Here is a 24213-nt window from a genome sequence, read left to right as displayed (position 1 = left end):
GCCCAAGCTATGCCTGCCTCTTTGTAGGTTACGTGAAACAATCCATCTTCTGCACCTACACTGGCGCTAAACCCCACCTCTTCCTCCGTTACATTGATGACTGTATCGGCCTCACCTCATGCTCCCACAAGGAGCTCAAACACTTTATCCACTTCACCAACACCTTCCACCCCAACTTTAAGTTCACCTGGACTATCTCTAACACCTTCCTCTCCTTCCTGGACCTCTCTGTCTCCAACTCCACCAACCACCTAGAAACCAATATCCTCCTCTCACCCACCTTCCTGCAAAAATACCATCCCCTAATCCCAATTCTTTTGCCTTCGCCGCATCTGCTCCCGGGATGAGGCAATCCAATCCTGTACATCTCAGATGTCCTCATTTTTCAAGGACTACAACTTGCCCCCCTCAGTGGCCCAGAACGCCCTCGACCGTGTCTCCCGCATTTCCTACAATTCATCCCTCACACCCCATCCCCGCAATAACAACCAAAATAGAATCCCCTTGTCCCCACATACCATCCCACCAACCTCCAGATCCAAAGCATCATCCTCCAACACTTATGCCATCTGCAATCCGACTCCACCAACAAAGACATTTTCCCTCCCCACCCTTGTCTGCTTTCCAGAAGGACCACTCTCTCCGTGACTCCCTTGCCCGCTCCACATTCCCCTCCAACCCCACCACACCCGGCACTTTCCCCTGCAACCGCAGGAAGTGCTATACCTGCCCCCACACCTTCCCCATCACCCCAATCCAGGCCCCAAGAAAACTTTTCACATCAAGCAGAGGTTCACTTGCACATCTGCTAATGTGGTATACTGCATCCGCTGTACCCGTTGTGGCCTCCTCTACATCAGGGAAACCAAGCGGAGGCTTGGGGTCTGCTTTGCAGAACACCTACACTCAGTTCGCAATAAACAGCTGCACCTCCCAATCGCGAACCATTTCAACTCCCCCCTCCCATTCCTTTGATGACATGTCCATCCTGGGCCTCCTGCAGTGCCACAATGATGCCACCCGAAGGTTGCAGGAACTGCAACTCATATTCCGCTTGGGAACCCTGCAGTTCAACGGTATCAATGTGGATTTCTTAAACTTGAAAATCTCTCCTTCCCCCACCGCGTCCCAAAACCAGCCCAGCTCGTCGCCGCCTCCCTAACCTGTTCTTCCTCTCACCTATCCCCTCCTCCGACCTCAAGCCGCACCTCCATTTCCTACCTACTAATCTCATCCCGCCCCCTTGAACTGTCTGTCCTCCCTGGACTGACCTATCTCCTCTCTACCCTCCCACCTACACTCACCTTTACTGGCTCCATCCCTGCCTCTTTAACTTCTCTGTCTCCTCTCCACCTATCTTCTCCTCAATCAATCTTCAATCCGCCTCGCCCTGTCCCTACTTATTTCAGAACCCATTTGCCCTCCCCCATTTCTGAAGAATGGTCTCGGCCCGAAATGTCAGCTTTCCTGCTCTTCTGATGCTGCTTGGCCTGTTGTGTTCATCCAGCTCCACATCTTGTTATCTCGGATTCTCCAGCATCTACAGTTTCTATTATCTCTGATACATATATACTCACTGACACTTTTGAAAGTCGCCCAACCAATATTGCTGCATCCACGAAAGCTCAACTGAATAACAAAAGGACGATAGCTTCGCAAAAGATTTGCTATATCATTGTCTTCAATCTGTTTTCTTACTGGGGAAAAATTAATCTGGAATGAAAGGTTTCAAAATTAAGACACAGTAAAGCATCGTGTAGATAACATGCCTTTTTAACGTTATGAGTTTACAAGTGCAAAGGTTTTTTTGTAAAAAGTGATGACGCATATTTTGATTTCATGTTCCTATGTTTCATTTAACATTTAGAGAGTCATCCAGTCTAGTTTGAATAGGGGAACTAACCACAGTGTCGCGGAACATTGAAAGATCAATTTACATCCATTTACTATAAATGGAGGTTTGATGTTCCTATATTTAAAATGAAATAGAAAACAGTCTTTTCTTCAGTCCTTTTTATATGAAATTTAGCTTATGCAAAACACTGCTGTACATATACTAACTCATCCTAGTTTCCAAACACCTAACACCCTATGTTCATTGATCAGTAAGCCCTGTACAGTCTGGTGTCTGGTGATTGGAATGAGGATGGCCAGGTGGAACTCATCAAGTATGAAATCCCTGAATAGGATTGTTAACCTGGGCCAATCAGGGAGACCTGGCTGACAGACACAAACAGGGGAGTCAGAGAGTCTCTTCTCTATAGGGACTGGTTCTGAGCTGGTTGGTAGAGTCCATGTATGTTGCAGATGTAAATAAAGTGTGACTTGATGGAATACCAGCCTCTGTGCAGTTATTTTAGTGGCAAGGAGAGAAAACTGCATGCTCTTGAAAAAAATCACTTGCAACTGTCCTTGAGGGAGGAAGTAAGCATTTTTGGCATCATATCTTAATTTGGAAAGCTTGACTTGTTTGATCCTGCTGTCGAAGACAGGGTCCAGTATGTGGAATGAATGCATTCTTTTTTCCTGGGTAAAAAACAGCAGGGCAGATAAAAAGTAATGAATAATACTTCTGACTGCTTGTGGACCCGCAGCATTTTTGGTTGTTAGGAGCCTAACTTTCCCTGAGGCACTAGATACTAAAACCTTTCAAGTGTTGACAGATTTAGTCAAGGTGTATTATGACTCTAAGCCCTCTCTAGTTCTGAGATGTTTTTGGTCTTGTTCAGCAGTTCCTAAACCTCTCCATCTTCCTCTTTCTTTAAAACAATCCTTAAACCTCTCTCTTTGTCCAAGTTTTTGACCAGCCATCCCAATATCATCTTAAGTGGCTTGGCATCAAAAATGTTTTGATAATCAACCTGCCTTAGGGTTTATCAGCACATTGAAAGTACTATATAAATGTAAGTTGTTGCTATATAAAGAAGGGGACAAAGGTCATTCTGAGAGAATGAACACCTGCTAATGGGGACTATCAGTAGCTGTAAACAAGTTGTGTGTGACAGCAGCCTATGTGATGGTAAGGCCTAGTGTGTGAGGGTTGGATTTGGACACAGGAGAAGGTACCTCAAATCCTAAAACTGTTGAACTTGATATTAAATTCCAAGCAGAAAATGAGGTGCTATTCTTCCAGCTTGCACTGAGATTTACTGGAATACTGCAGCAAGCCTGAGACACAGATGTTGGCTGGGGAACACAGTGGTGTGTGGAAGTGACAGGCAACTGGAAGTTCAGGTGTCCTGCAAAGTGGTCACCCAGTCTGGGTTTTATTTCCTCACTGTAGACAAGACTACATTGTAAGCAGCGAATACTGTAGATTAGATTGAGTGAATTGTGGGTAAAACACTACTTCACCTGGAAGTAACGTTTGAGGTTTTTGATAGTGAGGAAGGAGGAAGTAAACAAGCAGGTGTAACATGTTCTGTGATTTCAGGGGAACATACCACGGGGCTGTGGGGACTTGAGCAAAGGAGGAGTGGAACAGGTGTCCCAAAGAGAATGGTCTCTGCAGAAAGCTGTCGAGAGGGGCAGGGAACATGCGTCTGGTGGTGGCATCCGAAATGTTAACTCTGCTTTGTCTCCTCAGATGCTACCAGACCTGCTGAGTTTTTCCAGCAATTTCTGTCTTTGTTTCTGATTTCCAGCATCCACAGTTCTTTCAGTATATCACTTACTAATTTGCTATTATCTTTCACGCAAGTTACAAAATTAAGGCCTGTGGCCTATTTCTGCTGTTCAGATGAATGTTAGAGATCAGATACTGTTTTTGAAAGACGATGAGTTCTTACAGTCTCTTGCTCAATATTCGCTTATTAATTCATATAGCACAGATTAATTTGCTATTCATCTTATTTTCTGATGCAGAATGCCCACCACATTTTCTTACTTTTCAGTATTCATTTTAATTCAAAAATTGAATTGCTTCGATATGAAAGATGGTCTACACGTTGTTATAATTTAACCATTTATCGCTAAATGCACTTGAGAAGGTGGTGGTGAGCTGCCTTCTTAAACCAATGCAGTCCATTCAGCGCAGGTACACAACACTATACCATCAGGGAGGCAGTTCCAGGATTTTGACTCAGTGACACTGGATGAAAGGCGATATATTTCCAAGTTTAAAGGATGAGTGCATCACATAATTTTATAAACTTCTATCAAGTCTCCCCTCAGCCTCCACTGCTCAAGAGAAAACAGCCCAAGTTTCTGTAGCCTCTCCTTACAGCTGATACCCTCTAATCCAGTCAGCATCCTGGCAAAAACTTCTGCACCCACTCCAAAGCCTCCAAATCCTTCCTGTAATGTGGCGAACAGAACTGAACACAATATTCTAAGTGCAGCCTAATCAAAGTCTTATAAATTTTCAATATGAAATGTTGACTCTTGTACTCAATTCCCTGACCTATAAAGGCAAGCTTGCCATATGTCTTCTTTACCACCCTACCTACTTGTGTGGCCACTTTCAGGAAGCTGTGGACTAGAACCCCAAGATCCCTCTGCACATCAATGTTGTTCAGGCCCCTGCCATTCAACTTTGACAGTTTTTATTATGTTTACCTGTAACTATCTGTGTGTACATGCAGGTGTATGTGGCAAGAAATGTGACACTTGTCACATTTTATATTCAAAGTAAATGTATTCAAATAAATAAACTATTTTACTTTAAGGCTCGCAAATATTCCCCAATATTCTCGATGGTAGCAGTGGAATAGGCAGTATCCAGGCTCCTGTGCCCAGGACTTGTCCTCTGTCCACTTTTCTTTCTTTTTCTTTACTATTATTTCTTTTTAGTTTTGCTTCTACTTAGCTTCTGGAGATCGCTCAGTCATGGAGGCGTTGGCAGCATTGACATCGATGAGGACGGCGGCTTCACTATGATCCAGTGCATAGTGACAATTGGTGAGCCCAGAGTGGGGCTCTGGCAGACAGTCGCAAGGCAGCTGGTGAGCCCAGAACAGGACTCTGGCAGTCACGTTGAGCAGACAGTTGATGGAGGGCCAATTATGGGACCCAGTACTGATTGCTACATCAGTTGAGGTAGGTCCTGTGGCGAAAGATGGCTCCTGAGGAACAGTAACTTCAGTGTTGGCTGGGTCCAGCGCTGGTGGCACCAAAGCAGAAGGGTTATGCATGCTCTTTAAGCTTTATTTTTTTTCTATTCTTTTTAAACTATTTAAAATGATACCAGAATGATGGCAACAGTGGATGATTTTCAGCATAATTTTCTGTATTTCACTGCATTTACTGCAAAATACATGTGTCAATTAAATCATTCATTCATTCATTCAAAAGTTTACTACTGAAATTATTTAATTGGAATGCTCACACCAGGGACAAGAACACTCACACTTTATCTGTATTGATTTCTGGCAGTAAATGGAACACAGATTTCATCTGTGACAAAAATGTTACAACTGTGATAGGAGGAGTATGCTGATAATTAAGATCCACGACTCCACCAATCTCATTAATAATATAAATGTTTTGATTCAATAACTAAAATAGTAAGTTTTTTCTCTTTTGTACTACTATCCAGAATAAAGGAGATCTTTTCAAAATAAAGTTCATTCTAAAAACAGCTAAACACTTGTCCCTTAGTCCCAAAGACAGATCATCACACAACTCAAAAAGACAGTAACCTCTCCAGAGACAGTGGGGAGAATCCTCCCAGCCCCTAAATGAGATGGGCCATAGTGCAAATGTTGGGATAATTATGTAAGATAATCAGTGAGGAGTTTCTAAGTATTGAGAGCAAGAAGTCCCAATTTCCAACCAAGTGTGGCACAGTTTGACAGGATTCTCACAAGTGAGCAGTGAGAAGTTTAACAGCATTCATTAACATCTTATTATCACCTAATCTTGTCTCATTTATACAAAGTTTCCCATTCTTTCACCTACGAGATAGAAACTAGACAGTGTCAATTCTTGATGGTTACCTGGTAACTCCAAATCACTGCTTCACTGGTTTGGAGCCCATCTCCCACCCTCTGAGAAAAAGAACAGGAAATGACATAACCAACCCAAGGAAACCTAAACAGATAAAACGAAAGCGGGACATAACACCAGCGCTTCATCGGAGGCTCACTGTTGATGTTACCTCGAATGGTGATGAAACACCTGGGAACAAACCTTCCAGCTCAGTGAACCAGCTTAAATCCAGAACAAAATAAAGACCCACTCTTTTGTGGACCGAGAACAGGAGAGCGCGACTGTGTTGGAGGTGGAAGGAAGACGTCGGGTTGGCTGTGCACCCTTGCAACTGGTGGATCCTAATGCTGGCTTTAGCCTAACGCTGGTTCAGGGGAGCAGCCAACCTGCAACGATGGCTGCGGCGAGTGCTCGTGCCCCAGATCAGGGGGTCCGGAACACCATCTGTGTTTCCGTGAAGAAGGTGAACGAGGGTGCACCTGTGGACCACACCTTCTTCGTGAAGAGGGTCCTGTTGGACTGTTGTGGGTTTGCTGCTGCAGACATTTACTGCCTGCAGGATTTCCCTGAAGGAGGTTTTTACGATGTAACCTTCAGGAGTGCCAAGCTTTGAGCGCGCTTCCTGGAGGTTTTCAAGGAGAAAGGAGGTGAGGGCCCCCTCTCTGCATTGACCGCTGTCCTGCTGTTCGTGATGCCAGTGCAGAGGAGCCATATGGTGACTGTACACATGTACAACCCGCATGTGCCAGCAGTTGATGTCCTGACCTTCCTTGGAAGGTACGTGAAGGTGGAAGCGACCTAACCAACATCATGGACCCCTTTGGCATCTGGACCAGTAAGAGGCAGGTCAAGGTGACACTGAGGATGGGCGCAGACGGGAACATTGTACACCCACCATCCAGCTTCGCGATCGGCGGGAGCAAGGGCTACCTGGCCTATGCAGGGCAACCTAAAGTCTGCCATGCCTGTGGTAGGTCAGGTCACGTGGTGGCCGACTGCAAAGCCACCATCTGCAGGGAGGAGGGACACCTTGCAAAGGATTGCCCACAAGAGAAAAGCTGCAACCTTTGCGGGGAAGTGGGCCACCTCTATAGGGCATGCCCGCGGCGGGGGAGCTCCTCTGACGAGGGAGATTCAAAGCAGAAGCTAAAAATCTCAAAGGAGAAGGAAAGCAGCACCCCACTTCCAGGTGACGGGAGGCATCCTGAGGCTCCCTCTGACACCCAGCCATGCGCCGCTGGGGCCCTGGAAGGCCCTCCGGAACTTTCAGGCGGGAAGGAGGAAACAGCGTTTCCCCAGCCTGACCCAGAGCCGGACTCTGCCTCTGTACCCCCGACGGGGGGATGCCACCCAGAAGGCAGCATGGACGGTTTCCTGAGCCCGGAGAGCGTCCAGCAGTTAGCCCCGGCAATGGGCACAAAGGGACAGATGGAGGGGCTGGACCTTAGACTTGAGGAGGGTACTGCGGTCACTGCCCACAATGGGGGTACAAGCTGCGAGCGTTAATGTGCGCAGCGTCAAGTCCACCGCAAGATGTGTGTCCACGTTGGCCTACCTGACCACCATCAAGGCGGACCTCCTGTTTCTGCAGGAGTGAGGGATACCGCACCTCAGCAGGTACGGGAAATGGTCCGGCGCCTGGACCTGTGGGCCTTCAATCTGGTCGGGGGGTAACGACTGTCGGTCCTCGGGTCTGGCTATTCTGCTGCGGGGGTGCAACTTCACCATCTCTCAAGTTCAGGAGGTAGTGGGGGGGGCGCCTCCTAGTGGCTGATGTCACCTACAGGAACGCTCCCCTGAGGCTGATCAACGTGTACGCCCCAGCGGTACGGAGTGAGCGGTTGGCCGTCCTGCAGCGGCTTCCACCCCTGCTGGCTACGTCCAGGCCGGTCATCCTAGGCGGAGACTTCAACTGCATCATCGATGCAGATGGAAGATCCGGCGTGGGGACAGCGGGTTGGGGGAGTCAACTGGATGTCACGTCCAGATTACTGATGGGCACGGTGAAGGACGCCAAGTTGCTCGACGTCTTCAGCACCGCTGCAGACGGAGCGCAGCGGAGATACACCTGGTCGCGGCCAGACAGGCCTATTCGCTCAAGGATAGACTTCCTGTTTGTGTCACAGGTGTTCTCGGTCAGGTCCACCGCCGTCGAGCCGGTGTTCTTCTCTGACCACTGCCTCCTGCTGCCCGACTGTCACTTACAGGACGACCAGCAGGCCGGCAACGGGACGTGGAAGCTCAACACGACTCTGTTCTCCCCAGAGAACGTCGAGGAGCTTAAGAGGGAGTACGCCGTTTGGAGAACCGTGAAACCCCTCTTGGAGTCTCCGGGCGACTGGTGGGAGACAGTGAAGGAGAACATCAAGAGATTCTTTGTCCTCAAGGGTGTTCAGAAGGCGAGAGAGAGGCGGGGAAAGCTGTCACAACTCCAGAAGAGGATGCAGAACCTGCTCCTTCTGCAGTTGATGGGGGTCGATGTCATGGAGGACCTCCACGAGGTGAGGGGCCAGCAAGCCTCGCTTGCTCTTCACCGCGGTGGCCTCCAGGATAATCTTCCGGTCCAGGGTCCGCTCCATGGAGCAGGACGAGATATGCTCGCGTTCCTTCTTTCAGAAGGTGCACAAAGAGAGCTCTGTGCTTAGCCGGCTGAAGGAGGACGATGGCCCGGTGACGTCGTCTCGGCCCGACATTTTGAGGGTCAGCAGATCCTTCTATGCCGGATTGTACGATGCAAAGCCCATGGACAGCACTGCCTCAGAGTCGTTCCTGTCGTCTGTCACGGAGGTCTTAGACGACGGCACGAGGGAGTGGCTGGACCGGCCGATATCCCTGGACGAGCTGACCAGAGCCCTCAAGTCCTTTGAGAGGAATAAGACTCCCGGGAGCGACGGCTTACCGGTTGAGCTGTATTCCGCTCTCTGGGACCTGGTCGGCCAGGACCTGCTGGAGGTGTACGATAGCGCGCTTTGGGCAGGGGAAATGTGCAAGTCCATGAGGAAGGGCATCATCACCCTCATTTACAAGAGGAAGGGGGAGAGGGAAGAAATTAAGAATTGGCGTCTCGTTTCATTATTGAACGTGGACTACAAAATCCTGGCCAAGGTCATAGCCAACCGGGTCAGGTCTGTCCTGGAGTCGGTGATTCACTCTGACCAAACCTGTGCTATGCCAGGCAGGACGATCGCTGAGAGCCTCGCGCTCATCAGGGATACGATCGCCTACGTGCAGGACAATAGGGTGGACACCTGCCTCGTCAGCCTGGACCAGGAGAAGGCCTTCGACAGGGTCTCTCATGCTTACGTGAGGGATGTCCCCTCCAAATTGGTGTTCGGGGAGGGCATCCGCAATTGGATTCGGCTGCTCTACACCAACATCGTTAGCACAGTCTCAATCAACAGGTGGGAATCGGACAGTTTTCCCGTCAGATCTGGAGTCAGGCAGGGCTGCCCGCTCTCTCCTGCCTTGTTCGTGTGCTATATGAAGCCCTTCGCCACATCCACCAGGAAGGACATAAGCCTGAAGGGCGTGACTATCCCAGGCAGCGGAGGCCTTCAGGTCAAGACCTCCCTGTACATGGACGACGTCGCCGTCTTCTGCACCAATCGTCGGTCGGTGTGTAGGCTGTCGGACATCTGCGGTCAGTTTGAACTGGCCTCGGGTGCCAAAATCAGTAGGGGTAAGAGCGAGGCCATGTTCTTCGGGAACTGGAACGACCGCTCCTTCATCCCCTTCATCGTCAGCACAGACTACCTGAAGGTGCTGGGTGCTTGGTTCGGTGGCGCTGGGGCGTGCACTAAGACTGGGGAGGAGCGTATCACCAAACTGAAGCAGAAGCTGGGCAGGTGGACGCTCTGGTCCCTCTCCATCACAGCTAAGAACCTGGTTGTCGGGTGCAAGGGGCTTTCGGTACTGTTGTATGTGGTGCAGGCCTGGCCTATTCCCTGGACCTGCGCCACTGCGGTCACCCAGGCCATCTTCCACTTCATTTGGGGGGGTCGAGGATAGACCGGGTCCGCAGGGACACCATGTACAAAAACCTGGAAAATGTGGGAAAGGACGTACTGAACGCCATCCTCGCCCTGATGGCTACCTTTGTGTGTGGCTGCATCAAGCTGTGCGTAGATCCTCAGTAAGCAAACACCAAGTGTCACTACTTACTGTGGTTCTACCTGTCCCCGCTGTTGCGAAGGATGGGCCTGGCCTTGTTGCTGCGGAACGCTCAGAGTAGTTGGACCGTCCCGTACCACCTGTCCTTTTGCAGAGAAATTTTTGAAAGGAAACCCCTTTGACCTCAAAGCCGTCAGGCAGTGGTCAGCACGTAGTATCCTCGAGACCCTTCTGGAAAACGAGAGGGTGGATCCTGTCATGTGGTTCCCCACGCAGACTGCCAAAGTCGTTTAGCAAAATGCCTCATCGCCAGAACTTTCAAACAAGCACAAGGACATTGCTTGGCTGGCGGTGAGAGGGGCTCTGCCAGTGAGATCCTTTATGCACACCTGGAATCTCTGCGCCACCACACGTTGCCCTCTAGGCGGCTGCGGCGGGGACGAGACTGTCGATCACCTCCTTCTGGAGTGTGCCTCTGCGCAGGAGGTCTGGAGGGGGATGCAGTGGTATTTGTCGAGGTTCGTCCTGAGCAGCTCCATGACACGGGACTCCGTGTTCTAGGGGCTGTTTCCCTGGACGCACACCGAGACCAACATCAACTGCGCCTGGAAGACCATCAATGCGGTGAAAGACGCTCTTTGGTCTGCCTGCAACTTGCTGGTCTGCCAGCTGAAAGAACTGACCCCGACCAAGTGTTGCAGACAGATGCACTCCAAGGTCCAGGACTATGTGCTGAGGGACGTGCTAAAGCTTGGGGCAGCTGCTGCCAAGGCGCGGTGGGGAAAGACCACCGTATGAAACCCCTCGTGCAGAATAGAAAAAAGGGCCCTATCTGGTAACTGGGCCCAGCTGGCACCTTCCCCAACTGGTCAGGGGGCCAACGGGGACTGTGCGGGGAGACGACTGCCGGGTTATTTTCTTTGCTTGGTTTTTTTTCCTCCTTTACTTGGTGTATGTACCCCCTGGGTAACCTGGAGTGGCTTGCATGACTGGGTAAATGTATAAATATTTTATTTTTTTGTACATTCTATGAATAAAGTATATTTTTTCAAATTAAAGAAAAGTGACAAACGTCTTAAAACGAACCTTCCAGCTCAGCGAGCAAACTTACATCTGGAAATGATGTTTCTACTAAAAGAGAGACTAGGACCTGGCAGCACAGCCTTGGGGTGAAAAATTAACCCTTTAAAACTGAGATGAGGAGGAATTTCAGAGGATGGTGACTCTGTGGAACAGATTGCTGCAGAGCTGTGGAGGCCAAGTCATTGTGTGCATTTAGGACAGAGATACATAGGTTCCTAACTAAAGGGAATCAAGAGTTGCAGAGAGAAGTAAGGGAAATGGAGTTGAGAAACATATCAGCCATGATCAAATGGTGCAGCAGACTTGATGGGCTGAATAGTCTATTTCTGCTCCTGTACCTTGTGGTCTTATGGTTCCTCTATAGCACATACTGAAATCTAAACTCAATTGAATCTAAAATTAAAAGCTCATTTAACGGAGACTATAAAATGATTCTTGTTTGAGAAAAACTGTTCAGTGAATCTGTATCGGTCACCTATTCTGGACATGTGACTCCAAATCAATATAAATGTGGTTAATTCTCTCAACTCCCCCTCTAAAATGGCCCATCATGCTACTCGAGCAAAGACCCGAACCATCCCACCCACCTCTGCTTGGCTGACCTCGTCCTCCCCTTCAACATCTTTTCTTTTAACACCTCTCATTTTCTTCAGGTCAGAGGGGTGGCCATGGATACCCGGATGGGCCCCATTTATACCTGTCTTTTCCTGGGTATGTGGAACATTCCTTGTTCCAGTCCTATTCTGGCCTGCACCCACAACTCTTTCTCAAATATATCGATGACATTATCAGTGCTATTTCCTTCTTTCGTCCGGAATTGGAAAAGTTCATCAATTTCACTTCCAATTTCCGACCTGCACTCACTTTCACCCGGGCTATCTCTGACTCCTCCATTCCCTTCCTCGACATCTGTTTCTCGGGATAGACTGGTCACTAATATCCACTATAAACCCAGTGATTCCCACAGCTACCTGGACTATACATCTTCACACCTTGCTTCCTGTAAAGACTCCTTTCCATTCTCTCAGTTCCTCCATCTCTGCTGCATATGTTCAGATGAAGCCAACTTTGACAAAGGAAGCCTCCGTAATGTCCCCCTTTTCCTCAACCGAGGACTCCCTAGCACCATTGTCGACAGAGCCCTCAACCGGGTCTGACCCATCTCCCACAATTCTGCCCTCACCCCTTCTTTCCCCTCCCACAACTGCGATAAGGGTCCCCATGTCCTACCATCCCACCAGTATCCACATCCAGAAGATCATCTGACACCATTTCCACCACCTCCAGCAAGATACTATCACCGCACACATATTCCCCTCCCTACCCTGGTCTGCCTTCCGCAGGGAATGTTCCCTCCAGGTGCCCTGGTCCACTCTTCCTTCACCCCCAATACCCATTCACAGCACCTTCCCCTGCAACTGGCGAAGGTGCAACACCTGCCCATTTACCTCCTCCCTCTCTACTATCCAAGGGCCCAAACATACCTTCCACATGAAGCAACACTTCACCTGCACTTCCCAGAATCTAGTCTACTGCATACACTGCTCACAATGTGGTCTCCTCCACATTGGGGAAACAAAGCGTAGACTGGATGACCATCTACATTCTGCTCACAAAAGACCATGAGCTACATGTTGCCTGCCACTTTATTACACCAGAGATAGCAGGAACTGCAGATCCTGGAGAATCTGAGATAACAAGGTGCAGAGCTGGATGAACACAGCAGGCCAAGCAGCATCAGAGGAGCAGGAAGGCTGATGTTTTGGGCTTAGGACCTTCTGAAGAAGGGTCTAGGCCCAAAATGTCAGCCTTCCTGCTCCTCTGATGCTGCTTGGCCTGCTGTGTACGTCCAGCTCTGCACCTTGTTATCTCACTTTAATACACTACCATGTTCCCTGGCCAACATCTGTGTCTTGAAACTGAATGCAAGCTGGAAAAACAATCCCTCATTTTCCTGCAGATCTGCAGATTCAATACTGAGGTCAATAATTTTAGGGCCTAAACTCTCCCATGTCATAGCCCCCTACCCCATTCACCAGGCCTCGTTATCACATATCTTGCCATTACATACTACCTATTGTTAGTCACTAACAGTCCCTATTAACAACTGTTCACCCTTCAAGTTATCAACTCCTTTGTCTATCTAACTGCTCTTCTCTCCCTTCAGGCTCTATCCTTTCAACTACTCCCTACCCAACCCCCTCCTTATTTTCTGCATATAAACATATGTTTTCCCAGTTACCATCAGTTTTGAGGAAGGATCACCAGACCTGAAATGCTAACTCTTATATTTTCTTAGGCCTGCTGAGCTTCCAGCAACTTCTGTTTCACAGCATCCATAGTTCTTTCAGTTTTCATCATGCTACTGAGTTTCATCCAACTCCCAGAAATTGTGATTAGAAAGGAAAACAATTGGTTGGACTATCTAGTATTGACGAAGGTTACCTGAAAAGTCCTCTGCATTAACATCTGGGTGCTGTGGCCAAAATTGCCTGGGCTATCTCACAGCCTCGGCAAGAAACATAATCATTCTCACAGAACCATAACTTATAATGTTCCAGACATCAGATGTGGGCAGTACAGTGGTTTACAGTCAGGAAGAAGTTGGCTTCGAATAAAGCACCAAACATGGGCAAGCAAACCTCCTGCTGATTACCACCTAACCACTATTTCTCCATCAACTGATCGATGTTCCACATGTTTGCCAACACTAGGTTACAGAGTACTCTGTGGGGAACTACAATATACATCACCAAGCTTGCTATCACCACTACTGACCGAGCTGGCCAAATCCTAAAGGACACCACTGCAAACTGAGCTTATCAGTCACTGGTGACAGAATGAAGACGAGGTTTAAAAAACTCACTTGTTCTTATCCTCACCATCCACCTGCAGCAGATGCATCTGCCAATGAGAGTATTGAAAGGACTGACCGCCAGTCATTGTGGGGAAAAAAACCCTGTTTTCACACTGAGAATGTGCTCCATCATGTTGAGTATATCCCTCATTCTACCTTCACTAATAAGGTAGGGGCTCAACCTGGTCCTATAAACAGCACAGTAAAGAATGCAGGAGAAGAGTCAGGCACATCTAAGAAGTCAGGTGTCAGTCTGGTAAAACTACAATGGATGACTACTTACATGCCAATTAGCATAAGCAGCATGCAATGCACAGAACCAAGCAATCCCACAACCAGATTAGAGCTAAGCTCTGCAGAGAATCAGAGCTAAGCTTTGCAGTACTGCCATATCCAGTGTGAATGGTAGTGGACAACTAAACAACTAACAAGAGAATCTCCACAAATATCCCCATTCTCAATGATGGTGTAGCACACCATATCAGTGCAAAAGACAAGGCTGAAGCACTTTAAACATCTTCAGCCAGAAATGCTAAGAAGCATCAAGTGGACAATATAGCACAGCCTCCTCATGAAGTCCCCAAAATCACAGATATCAATTTGCAGCCAATTCCATCTATTCCAAGGGATGTCAAAAAAGACCAAGGCACAGAATACTGCAAAGGCTCTGATTAAACATTTCAACAATACTACTGAATAATTGTGCTCCAGAACTACCTCCATGATTAGCTAAGTGGTACCAGTACTGCTTTAAGGCTGGCATCTATTGGGCAAAGTGGAAAATGACCAAGGTGTGGTCTGCCCAGAAAAGGCAAGACAAATCCGATGTGGCCAATTATCATTCCATCTATTCTCAATCCTTACCAAAGTGATGAAAAGCATCAGTGTTCATAGGAAGAAGTATTTATTCAATAGTACCCTGTTCACCAACATGCAGTTTAGTTTCTGACAAAGCAATTCAGCTCCTACTTCATTGCAGCCTTGGTGTCAACATGATCAAGCTGAATTCAAAGAGAAGCGAAGGTTATTGTCCTTGACATCAAGGCGGCATATGACCAAGTGTGGAACCAAAAAACAGTAGCAAAACTGGAGTCAATGGGAGTCAAGGTGAAACTTCTCCGCTGTTTGGGCTAATACCTAACATTAAGAAAGCAGGGTATTGTTATCGGAGTTCTATCATCTCAGCCCCAGTTCATCAGTCTAAGAGTCCCTCTGGATTAGTGTCCCAGGCCCAACTACCTTCAGCTACTTCAAAGATCCATCATAAGATTAGAAATGAGAATGCTTGCCAATGATTGCACAAATTCATCACTCCTCAGGTACACCACAAACTTCTCAGATATTGAAGTAGTCTATGTTCAAATGCAGCAAGACATAGATGATATTCAGGCTTGGGCTGATAAATGGTAAGTAATGTTTGCACCATACAAGACACAGGCAATAACCATCCATAACAAGAGAGAATCCTAACATCTCTTTTAGACATTCAGTGATATCACCATTACTGAACACCAATACCAATATCCTAGGAGTTACTGTGGACCAGAAACTGAACTGAATCACCCGATATTGTTCTTTTTTGTAAATCTACAGTAGGAAATTGAGTATTTTGTTGGGATCTGTCTCTTGATTGAACTTTAGAAGTATAAAACATAGGTACTAAGTTAGCGTAGAGCAGTATACTTAGACCAGTAAGCCTGCGCTATTTTCTCTATCTGTAGATTATTAAGGTGCAAAGATGGCCTCTAGTAGAGTGATGTGCTCTTCGTATTGGATGTGGGAGATTAGGGAGCATTTCCATGTTACTGATGATTATATCTGCAGCAAGTCTGTCTGGTTGCGACTCCTATCGGATCACAGTTTGGTTGGAACAGCAGTTCGAGGTAATGAGGGATCTACAGGAGCTAGAGGCTAATAGCAGTTGTAGGAAGGGAGATAAACCGAAGATACAGTCAGGTGGATGGGTTACCTCCAGGAAACTAGGTAGGCAGGTAGTACAGGAGTCTCCTGTTGTTATCCCCATCCCAAAAATGTATGCTGTTTTGGAAAATGGAGGGGGTGATGGACTCTCAGGGGACTATAACACTGACAACCAGGTTTCTGGTACCGAGCCTGGCTCTATTGTACTGAGAAGTATGTCAGGTTCCACGCGATCAAATGTGATAGGCGACTCTCTAGTCAGAAGCACAGCCAGACATTTCTGCAGCCAACAACGAAACATCAGAATTCTGCATTGCCTCCCTGGTTCCAGGATCAAGGATATCTCAGAGAGGATGCTGAATATTCTCAAAGGGGAGAGGGACCAGCAGGCTGTCATTGTACACATTGCAACTAACACAATGGGACGGGGTTCTGAGAAGAGAATGTAGGAAATTAGGCAAGAATTTAAAAAGTAGGTCCTTGAGGGTAGTAATATCTGGAATACTCCTGGTGCCATGAGCTGACAGTAAGAACAGGAGAAAAAAAGCAGATGAATACGTGGCTGTGGAACTGTTGCAGGGGAGAAGGATTGACATTTTTGGATTATTTGAATCTCTTCTGGGGTAGAAGTGACCTGTATAAGAAGGACAAATTGCACCTGAATTGTAAAGGGACTAATATACTGACAGGGAGATTTGCTAGAGCTGCTCAGGAGGATTTAAACTAGTACGGAGGGGTGGGAAATCTATGGAGATAATGGGAAAAGAGATCAGTGTGAGACTGATGCAGCCGGAAAAGGGAGAAAATCAAACAGCTGGGGCAGACAGGAACAAAGCAGAGAACATGGTAGGGCTGAAAAATTAAACTGCATTTATTTCAATGCAAAAGGCCTAACAAGGAAGGTAGATGAATTCAGACATGATTGGGAACATGGGACTGGGGTACAATAGCTATTACGGAGATGTGGCTCAGGGATGGATGGGACTGACAGCTTAAATGTTCCAGGGTACAGATCCTAAAAGAAGGATAGAAACGGTGGAGTGCAAGAGAGGTGGGGGAGTGGTGTTTTTGCTTAGGGATAACATTATGGCTGTACTTCGGAGGACATTCCAGGAAAATGTCCAGGCAAGTTATTTGGGTAGAACTAAGAAATAAGAAAGGGATGATCACCTTATTGGGATTGTGCTATAAACCCCCCAGGAGTCAGTGGGAAATTGAGAAACAAATGTGTAAGCAGATCTCAGTTATCTGTAAGAACAATAGGGTGGTAATGGTAGGGGATGTTAACTTTCCAAACATAAACTGGAACTGCCATGGTGTTAAGAGATTGGATAGACAGGTATTTATTAAGTATGCACAAGAAAATTTTCTGATTCAGTATGAGGATGTACCTACTACAGAAGGAGCAGATCTTGATCTACTCTTGGGGAATAAGGCTTGGCAGATGACTGGGGGACAACTTTGTGGCTAGTCATCATAATTCTGTTAGTTTTGAAACAGTGATAGAAAAGGTATTGAAAAGGAACCAGATTGAAAAGCTAAATTCCTAAATTGAAGGAAGGCCAATTTTGACAGTATTAGGTAAGACCTTTCAAAAGTTGATTGGGTACGAGTATTTACAGGTAAAGGGACAGGTGGAAAATGGGAAGCCTTCAAAAATGAGATAACAAGAATCCAGAGACAGTATAGGGTTAGGGTGAAGGGCAAGGCCAGTAGGTGTTGGGGATTCCGGAAAACTAGAGAAATTGAGGTTTCGTCAAGAAAAAGAAGGAAGCATATGTCAGGTATACATAGCAGGGATCAAGAGAATCCCTGAAAGGGTATAAAAGCAATAGGAGTATACCTAAGACAAAAATCAGCAGAGCAAAAAGGGGCCTATGTTAGCTTTGGCAAATAGGTTTATGGAGAATCCAAAGAGATTTTACAAATACATTGAGGACAAAAGAGTAACAAGGGACAGAACAGGGCTACCCATGTGTGGAACTGGAGGAGATATTGAACAAGTATTTTGCATCAGTGTTTACCGTGGAGAGGATATGGAAGCTAAATAACTTGGGGAAATAACTGCCACATGTTAAAAAATGTCCATATTACCGAAGTAAATATGCTGAAAATCCTAAAACACAAAGGCGGATAAATTCCCAGGACCTGATCAGGTATACTCTAGAACTCGGTGGGAAGCTAGGGGAGTGATTGTTGGGCGCCTTGCTGAGATATCATCGATAGTCACAGGTGAGGTGTCAGTACACTGGAGGTTGGCTAACGTGGTGCCACTATTTAAGAAAGGTACTAAGGAAAAGCCAGGGAACTATAGACAAGTGAACCTGATATCAGTGGTGGGCAAACTGCAGGAGAAATCCTGAGGGACAAGATTTACATACATTTAGAAAGGCAAGGACTGATTAGGGATAGTCAACGTGGCTTTGCACCTGGGAAATCATGTCTCACTAACCTGTTTTGAATTGTTTGAAGAAGTAATGAAGAGGATTGATGAAGGCAGAGCAGTGGACATGATCTATGTAGACTTCTGTGAGGCATTCAACAAGGCTCCACATGGTAGACTGGTTAGCAAGATCAGATCACATGGAATACAGGGAGAACTAGCCATTTGGATACAGAACTGGCTCCAAGGTAGGAGACAGAGGGTAGTGGTGGAGGGTTGCTTGTCACTGGAGGCCACTGAGCAGTGGTGTGCCACAAGGATTGGTGCTGGGTCCAATGCTTTTCATCATTTACACAAATGCTTTGGATGTGAACTTAGGTTAGTAAATGTGCAGATGACACCAAAATGGGTGGTGTGGTGGAGAGCAAAGAAGCTTACCTCAGAGTTCAACAGGACCTTGATCAGAAGAACCAATGGGTCAAGGAGTGTTAGATGGAGTTTAAATTTGTACAAACGTGAGGTGCTGCATTTTGGAAAGGCAAATCAGGGCAGGATCTACCTGCTTAATGATTAAGGTCCTGGGGGGCGCTACTGGTTCATAGCTCCTTGAAAGTGGAGTTGCAAGCAGACAGAGTAATGAAGAAAGCATTTGGTATGCTTGCCATTATTGGTCAGTGCATTAAGCATAGCAATTGGGAGATCATGTTGAGGCATGCAATTCTGGTCTCTCTGCTATAGGAAGGATGTTGTGAAGCTTGAATAGGTTCAGAAAAGTTTTTTTTAAGATTAGATTCCCCACAGTGTGGAAACAGGCCCTTCCGCCCAACAAGTCCACACCGCCCCTTCATATATCCCGCCCAGACCCATCCCCCTATAACCTACGCACCTCTGAATACTATGGGCAATTTAGCATGGCCAATCCACCTAGCCTGCACATTTTTGGACTGTGGGAGGAAACCAGAGCACCCGGAGGAAATCCACGCAGACACGGGGAGAATGTGCAAACTCCACACAGACAGTCGCCCGAGGCTGGAATCGAACCCGGGTCCCTGGTGCTGTGAGGCAGCAGTGGATTTTGCCAGGGTTGGAGTGTTTGAATTATAGAGAGAGGCTGTGCAGGTGGGGGCTATTTTTCCTGGAGCATTGGAGGTTGAGGGGTGACCTTATAGAGATTTATAAAACCATGAGGGGCATGGATAGGTGAATAACTAAGGTCTTTGCTTTAGGGTGAGGGAGTCTAGAACTGGAGAGCATAGGTTTAAACTGAGAGGGTGGTGATTTAGAAGAGACCTAAGGGACAGGTTTTTCACACAGAGTGTCATGCGTGTATAGAATGAGCTGTCAGAGAACGTGGTGGAGGCTGGTACAATTACAATATTTAAAAGGCATCCGGCTGGGTATATGAATAGGAAGGGTTTAGAGGGAAATGAGCCAAATGTTGGCAATGGGACTAGATTAATTTAGGATATCTGGTCAGCATGGGCGAATTGAACCAAAGAATCTCTCTAAATTAATGTTGTTGCTTCAAGGTCAGGTCAGAGTGGAATTCGGCAGTGAATAATTCACCTCTTGTTCCATCAAAGCTTTTTAACCAACTACAAGGAACAAGTCAAAACTGTAAAGGAACGCCATCCATTGCCTGAATTAGATCTAACAACCCTCAAGAATATGAACACCAACCAAGATAAAGTAGTCTGTTTGTTTGGCAGTCTATCCAATACCTTCACCATTCACTTCATGCACCACAAATAGTGGCAGGACTGTCCATTACCTGCAAGATGCACAGGAACTTGCCAAGACTCAATCGGCAGCACTTTCCAACCCTGTGATCCTGATCAAGTAGAAGGGCAGGGGAACAAATACATGGGAATATCATCATTTGCAAGATCCCCTCAAAAATCCACACCCTCATGATTTGGAACTACAACACAGTTCCTCCACAATCAGTGTGTCAAAATTCTGGAAATTCCATCCTTACAGCACTGTTGATCTACCTACTTCCATGGACTGCAACAGTTCAAAGTGGCAGGGTACCATTGCTTCACAAAGGCAAATTGAGGATGGGCAATAAATGTTTGTCTGATGCTCACATCCCAAAAGTAAATTAAAAATAAATGTTTATTATTTTCACATAAACATATCATTTTCTCAATCATTATACATACCTTGCTCCAGAGAGAACTTGTCTGTGCAATCACCTTCCAGGCTTGACAAACTTGTGCAGATCTTACCAGCTCCTTAACACCAAGATAACTGAAAATCTAGAAAAAGGGGAAATATATTTCAAAAAGAGCTATTCAAGCAACTTAAGTACACTTACTTGTTAAATGAACTTTGCAATTTTCCATTAGTGCTTTCAGTTTCAACAATATTAATTCTTGAAGATTGCTTTAGAAAGTGACTTAAAACTCTTCAGTTATATCTGACTTACCTTCAAGTAATATAGTATGCTGTATTTTGCATAACTGAATGTTTGCTGCTGATGGGTAAGAATGTCTAATTTTTTTGTACAAATCTAATTTTGGCTTCAGTTACATATAATTGATATTTGAATTTCCCAGCCTTTTAGGGTTTCAACAAGATTTCTATTTGAAGAGCAGTTGGGTCAAATTAACCAAAGATGAGCTCAAACAAGTTCCTCTAGGTAGGTCAAATTGCACTTTTGTGTTAGGAACATATAAACTAGCCAACTTGGTGCAACCAAACACTTAAGCACAACTTATAGTAGAGTACTAGGACTGGGTGATAAAGGAAGTCGGGGGAAGAAAAGAAAGATAGAGGGGCTCCATTTTTCTTATAACTTGTTCAGCCTACAGTATTTGGTTCTTTCTCAACTACAGTGAAGAAAGTGGTTATTTGGTAAGTATCTGGTAAATGACTAGAGTTTGTTCCATCCCTATGGTTCAACATAGTATAACAACTGATGGTAAGGTTAGCAAAATATATAAAAATAAAAATCTGCAATTGAATAAAATAGTTAAGTAGTTACTTAGAATATGCTGAGGATTGCAGGACAGGTGATGTAACTCATCTGCAACATGATGGCATACCTTGATGCTGGTTTGATCCAGGGAAAACACTTCTGAGATAATGTTTGAAATTCAGGCAACATCAGCTCAACTCATATGCTGGAGGCTGAATTATAAACATGTCAATTTTTCAGGGAACGGGAAAATTACCTGGATTCTTTGCACCAGGAAGTAGTTATCCCTCTTAAGACTGGGTTGTCTAATTTGGTCTGTGTTCACAGTCAGGAGATGTGGCTGTGAGTCAGCCTTTCCAATTTTCCAAGAAGTTAGAGGTTCTTTCAACTTGTCTGAAACAGACTGGGGGCTATAGAGTGGATAAGCTATCTGACCATGGCATTGTGGTACAGGAAAACATTCAAGTGAGGGGTGGGGCATAAAAGGAATGTAATGGTTTTAGAGGATAGTATAGACAGAGGGATTGACATTGTTCTCTGCAACAAAGTGAATGAGTCCAGATAGCTATGTTGCTTGCCTAGTCCGGGGTTCAGACATCTGGTCAGGGATAAAGGAGAATTTGCAATGGCAGGAGAGGATCCAATTTTCATGGTCCTTGTAGGTAACAATGTATGTAAGAAGGAGAAAGGAGGAGGCTTGGCAGAATCAATTTGAAGAGCGAGGTATGAAATTAAGCAAGACCTCAAAAGCCATGATCTCTGGATTATTATCCGAGAGACATAGACATCGGCATCAGACAAATCAGATTACAGAGAATAATGTGTGACTCAAAGACTCCTGTGGGAATAGCATAAAATGTTGCTTAGGCCACAGCTAAAGTTTTGGGTACAGTTCTGGAATTTATAGGAGGGATGTGATAGGACTGGAGAAGATGCAGAAGAGATTTACTAGGATGTTTCCTTGGTTGGAGAATTCAATTATGAAGAGAGATTGGACAAATTGAGATTGTTTTCCTTAGAGTGGAGGAGGGACTACATAATTGACATGTATAAAATTATGAGGGGCATTGGGGGCATGAATTTAAGGTGAAGGGAAGAAGGTTTAGAGCTGATGTGTGGATAAAACTTTTTCACCCAGACGGTGGTGGAAATCTGGAACTCACTACCTTTGGAGGTGGTAGAGGCAGAAACACTCAATATTTAAGAAATATTTAGATGTGCACTTGCAAAAGTCAAGGCATACAAGAACATGGGCGAAGTGCTGAAAAATGAAATTAGAAGAGTTAGATGATGAGACAAAGCTCTTTTTTCTGTGATGTAGATCTCTATGACTAAGTGGGTTCCACTTTTTGGACCACTGGTATCAAAAGAACAGAAAGTAGAATCTGTGATAATGGGAACTGCAGATGCTGGAGAATCCAAGATAATAAAATGTGAGGCTGGATGAACACAGCAGGCCAAGCAGCATCTCAGGAGCACAAAAGCTGACGTTTTGGGCCTAGACCCTTCATCAGAGAGGGGGATGGGGTGAGGGTTCTGGAATAAATAGGGAGAGAGGGGGAGGCAGACCGAAGATGGAGAGAAAAGATAGGTGGAGAGGAGAGTATAGGTGGGAGGTAGGGAGGGGATAGGTCAGTCCAGGGAAGACGGACAGGTCAAAGAGGTGGGATGAGGTTAGTAGGTAGGAGATGGAGGTTAGAATCTGTACTGATTGGACAGTGTCTACTTGTACCTGCTGGGGCCTGTATTCTTGCAAGCTATATAACTAGGGAAGTACAGAGGAATTTAAACTAAATAGTGTGGATGACAGAGTTTGGATAGATATGGTAGGTCAAAGGTAGAGCTAAGGCTATAAAGGTATCTGATTGAAAATGATAAACAGGAAAGACTAAATAGTGCAATATAAGGGTATTTACATTAAAACAGATAAGACAAGTTACAAAAAGGACCAAAGGGCAAAGTTAAGGATTCTACATCTAGAACATAGAACATTACAGCACAGTACAGGCCCTTCGGCCCTCGATGTTGTGCCAACCTGCCATACCAATCTCAAGCCCATCAAACCTACACTATTCCATGTACATCCATATGCTTGTCCAATGACTACTTAAATGTACTTAAAGTTGGCCAATCTACTACCGTTGCAGGCAAAGCGTTCCAGAAGCTTACTACTCTGAGTAAAGAAACTACCTCTGACATCCGTCCTATATGCATCTGAGTGCATGTAGCATTCAAAGCAAAACAGGTGAGCTAAGAGGACAAACAAAAATAAACAAGTACAATCTGGTAGCCCAACAAAGACATATCTACAGGATGAGAGACAATGGGAACTGCAGATGCTGGAGAATCTGAGATAACAAAGTGTGAAGCTGGATGAACACAGCAGGCCAAGCAGCATCTTAAGAGCACAAAAGCTGACGTTTTGGGCCTAGATCCTTCATCAGAGAGGGGGATGGGGTGAGGGTTCTGAAATAAATAGGGAGAGGGGGAGGCAGACCGAAGATGGATAGAGGAGAAGATAGGAGAGTATAGGTGGGGAGGCAGGGAGGGGATAGGTCAGTCCGGGGAGGACGGACAGGTCAAGGAGTCGGGATGAGGTTAGTAGGTAGGAAATGGAGATGTGGCTTGAGGTGGGAGGAGGGGATAGGTGAGAGGAAGAACAGGTTAGGGAGGCGGGGACGAGCTGGGCTGGTTTTGGGATGCAGTGGGGGAAGGGGAGATTTTGAAGCTTGTGAAATCCACATTGATGCCATTGGGCTGCAGGGTTCCCAAGCGGAAAATGAGTTGCTGTTCCTGTAACCTTTGGGTGGCATCATTATGGCACTGCAGGAGGCCCAGGATGGTCATGTCGTCTAAGGAATTCTTCCTCTCACCTATCCCCTCCTCCCACCTCAAGCCACACCTCCATTTCCTAGCTACTAATCTCCTAAGACATAAGAGTGGAAGTAAGGCCATTCGGCCCATCAAGTCCACGCCGCCATTTAAATCATGGCTGACGGGCATTTTAAC

At 46.1% G+C, this 24213-nt stretch overlaps 1 protein-coding gene across 1 annotated transcript in view; it reads right to left on the bottom strand.

The window, feature by feature from the left end:
* fbxl13 (F-box and leucine-rich repeat protein 13) overlaps positions 1-24213 on the bottom strand; it is a 258479-nt gene that overhangs the window by 158321 nt on the left and 75945 nt on the right. The window contains exons 9-10 of the mRNA XM_048553829.2: positions 20447-20542; positions 1578-1713 (exon numbers count right to left, since the gene is read on the bottom strand). Coding sequence (XP_048409786.1) covers positions 1578-1713; positions 20447-20542 — 232 coding nt within the window. The remainder of the gene's footprint in view (positions 1-1577; positions 1714-20446; positions 20543-24213) is intronic.

This window comes from Stegostoma tigrinum, chromosome 25 (assembly GCF_030684315.1).
Source record: "Stegostoma tigrinum isolate sSteTig4 chromosome 25, sSteTig4.hap1, whole genome shotgun sequence".
Lineage (NCBI taxonomy): Eukaryota > Metazoa > Chordata > Chondrichthyes > Orectolobiformes > Stegostomatidae > Stegostoma > Stegostoma tigrinum.
This window is presented reverse-complemented; position numbering and strand designations above follow the sequence as displayed.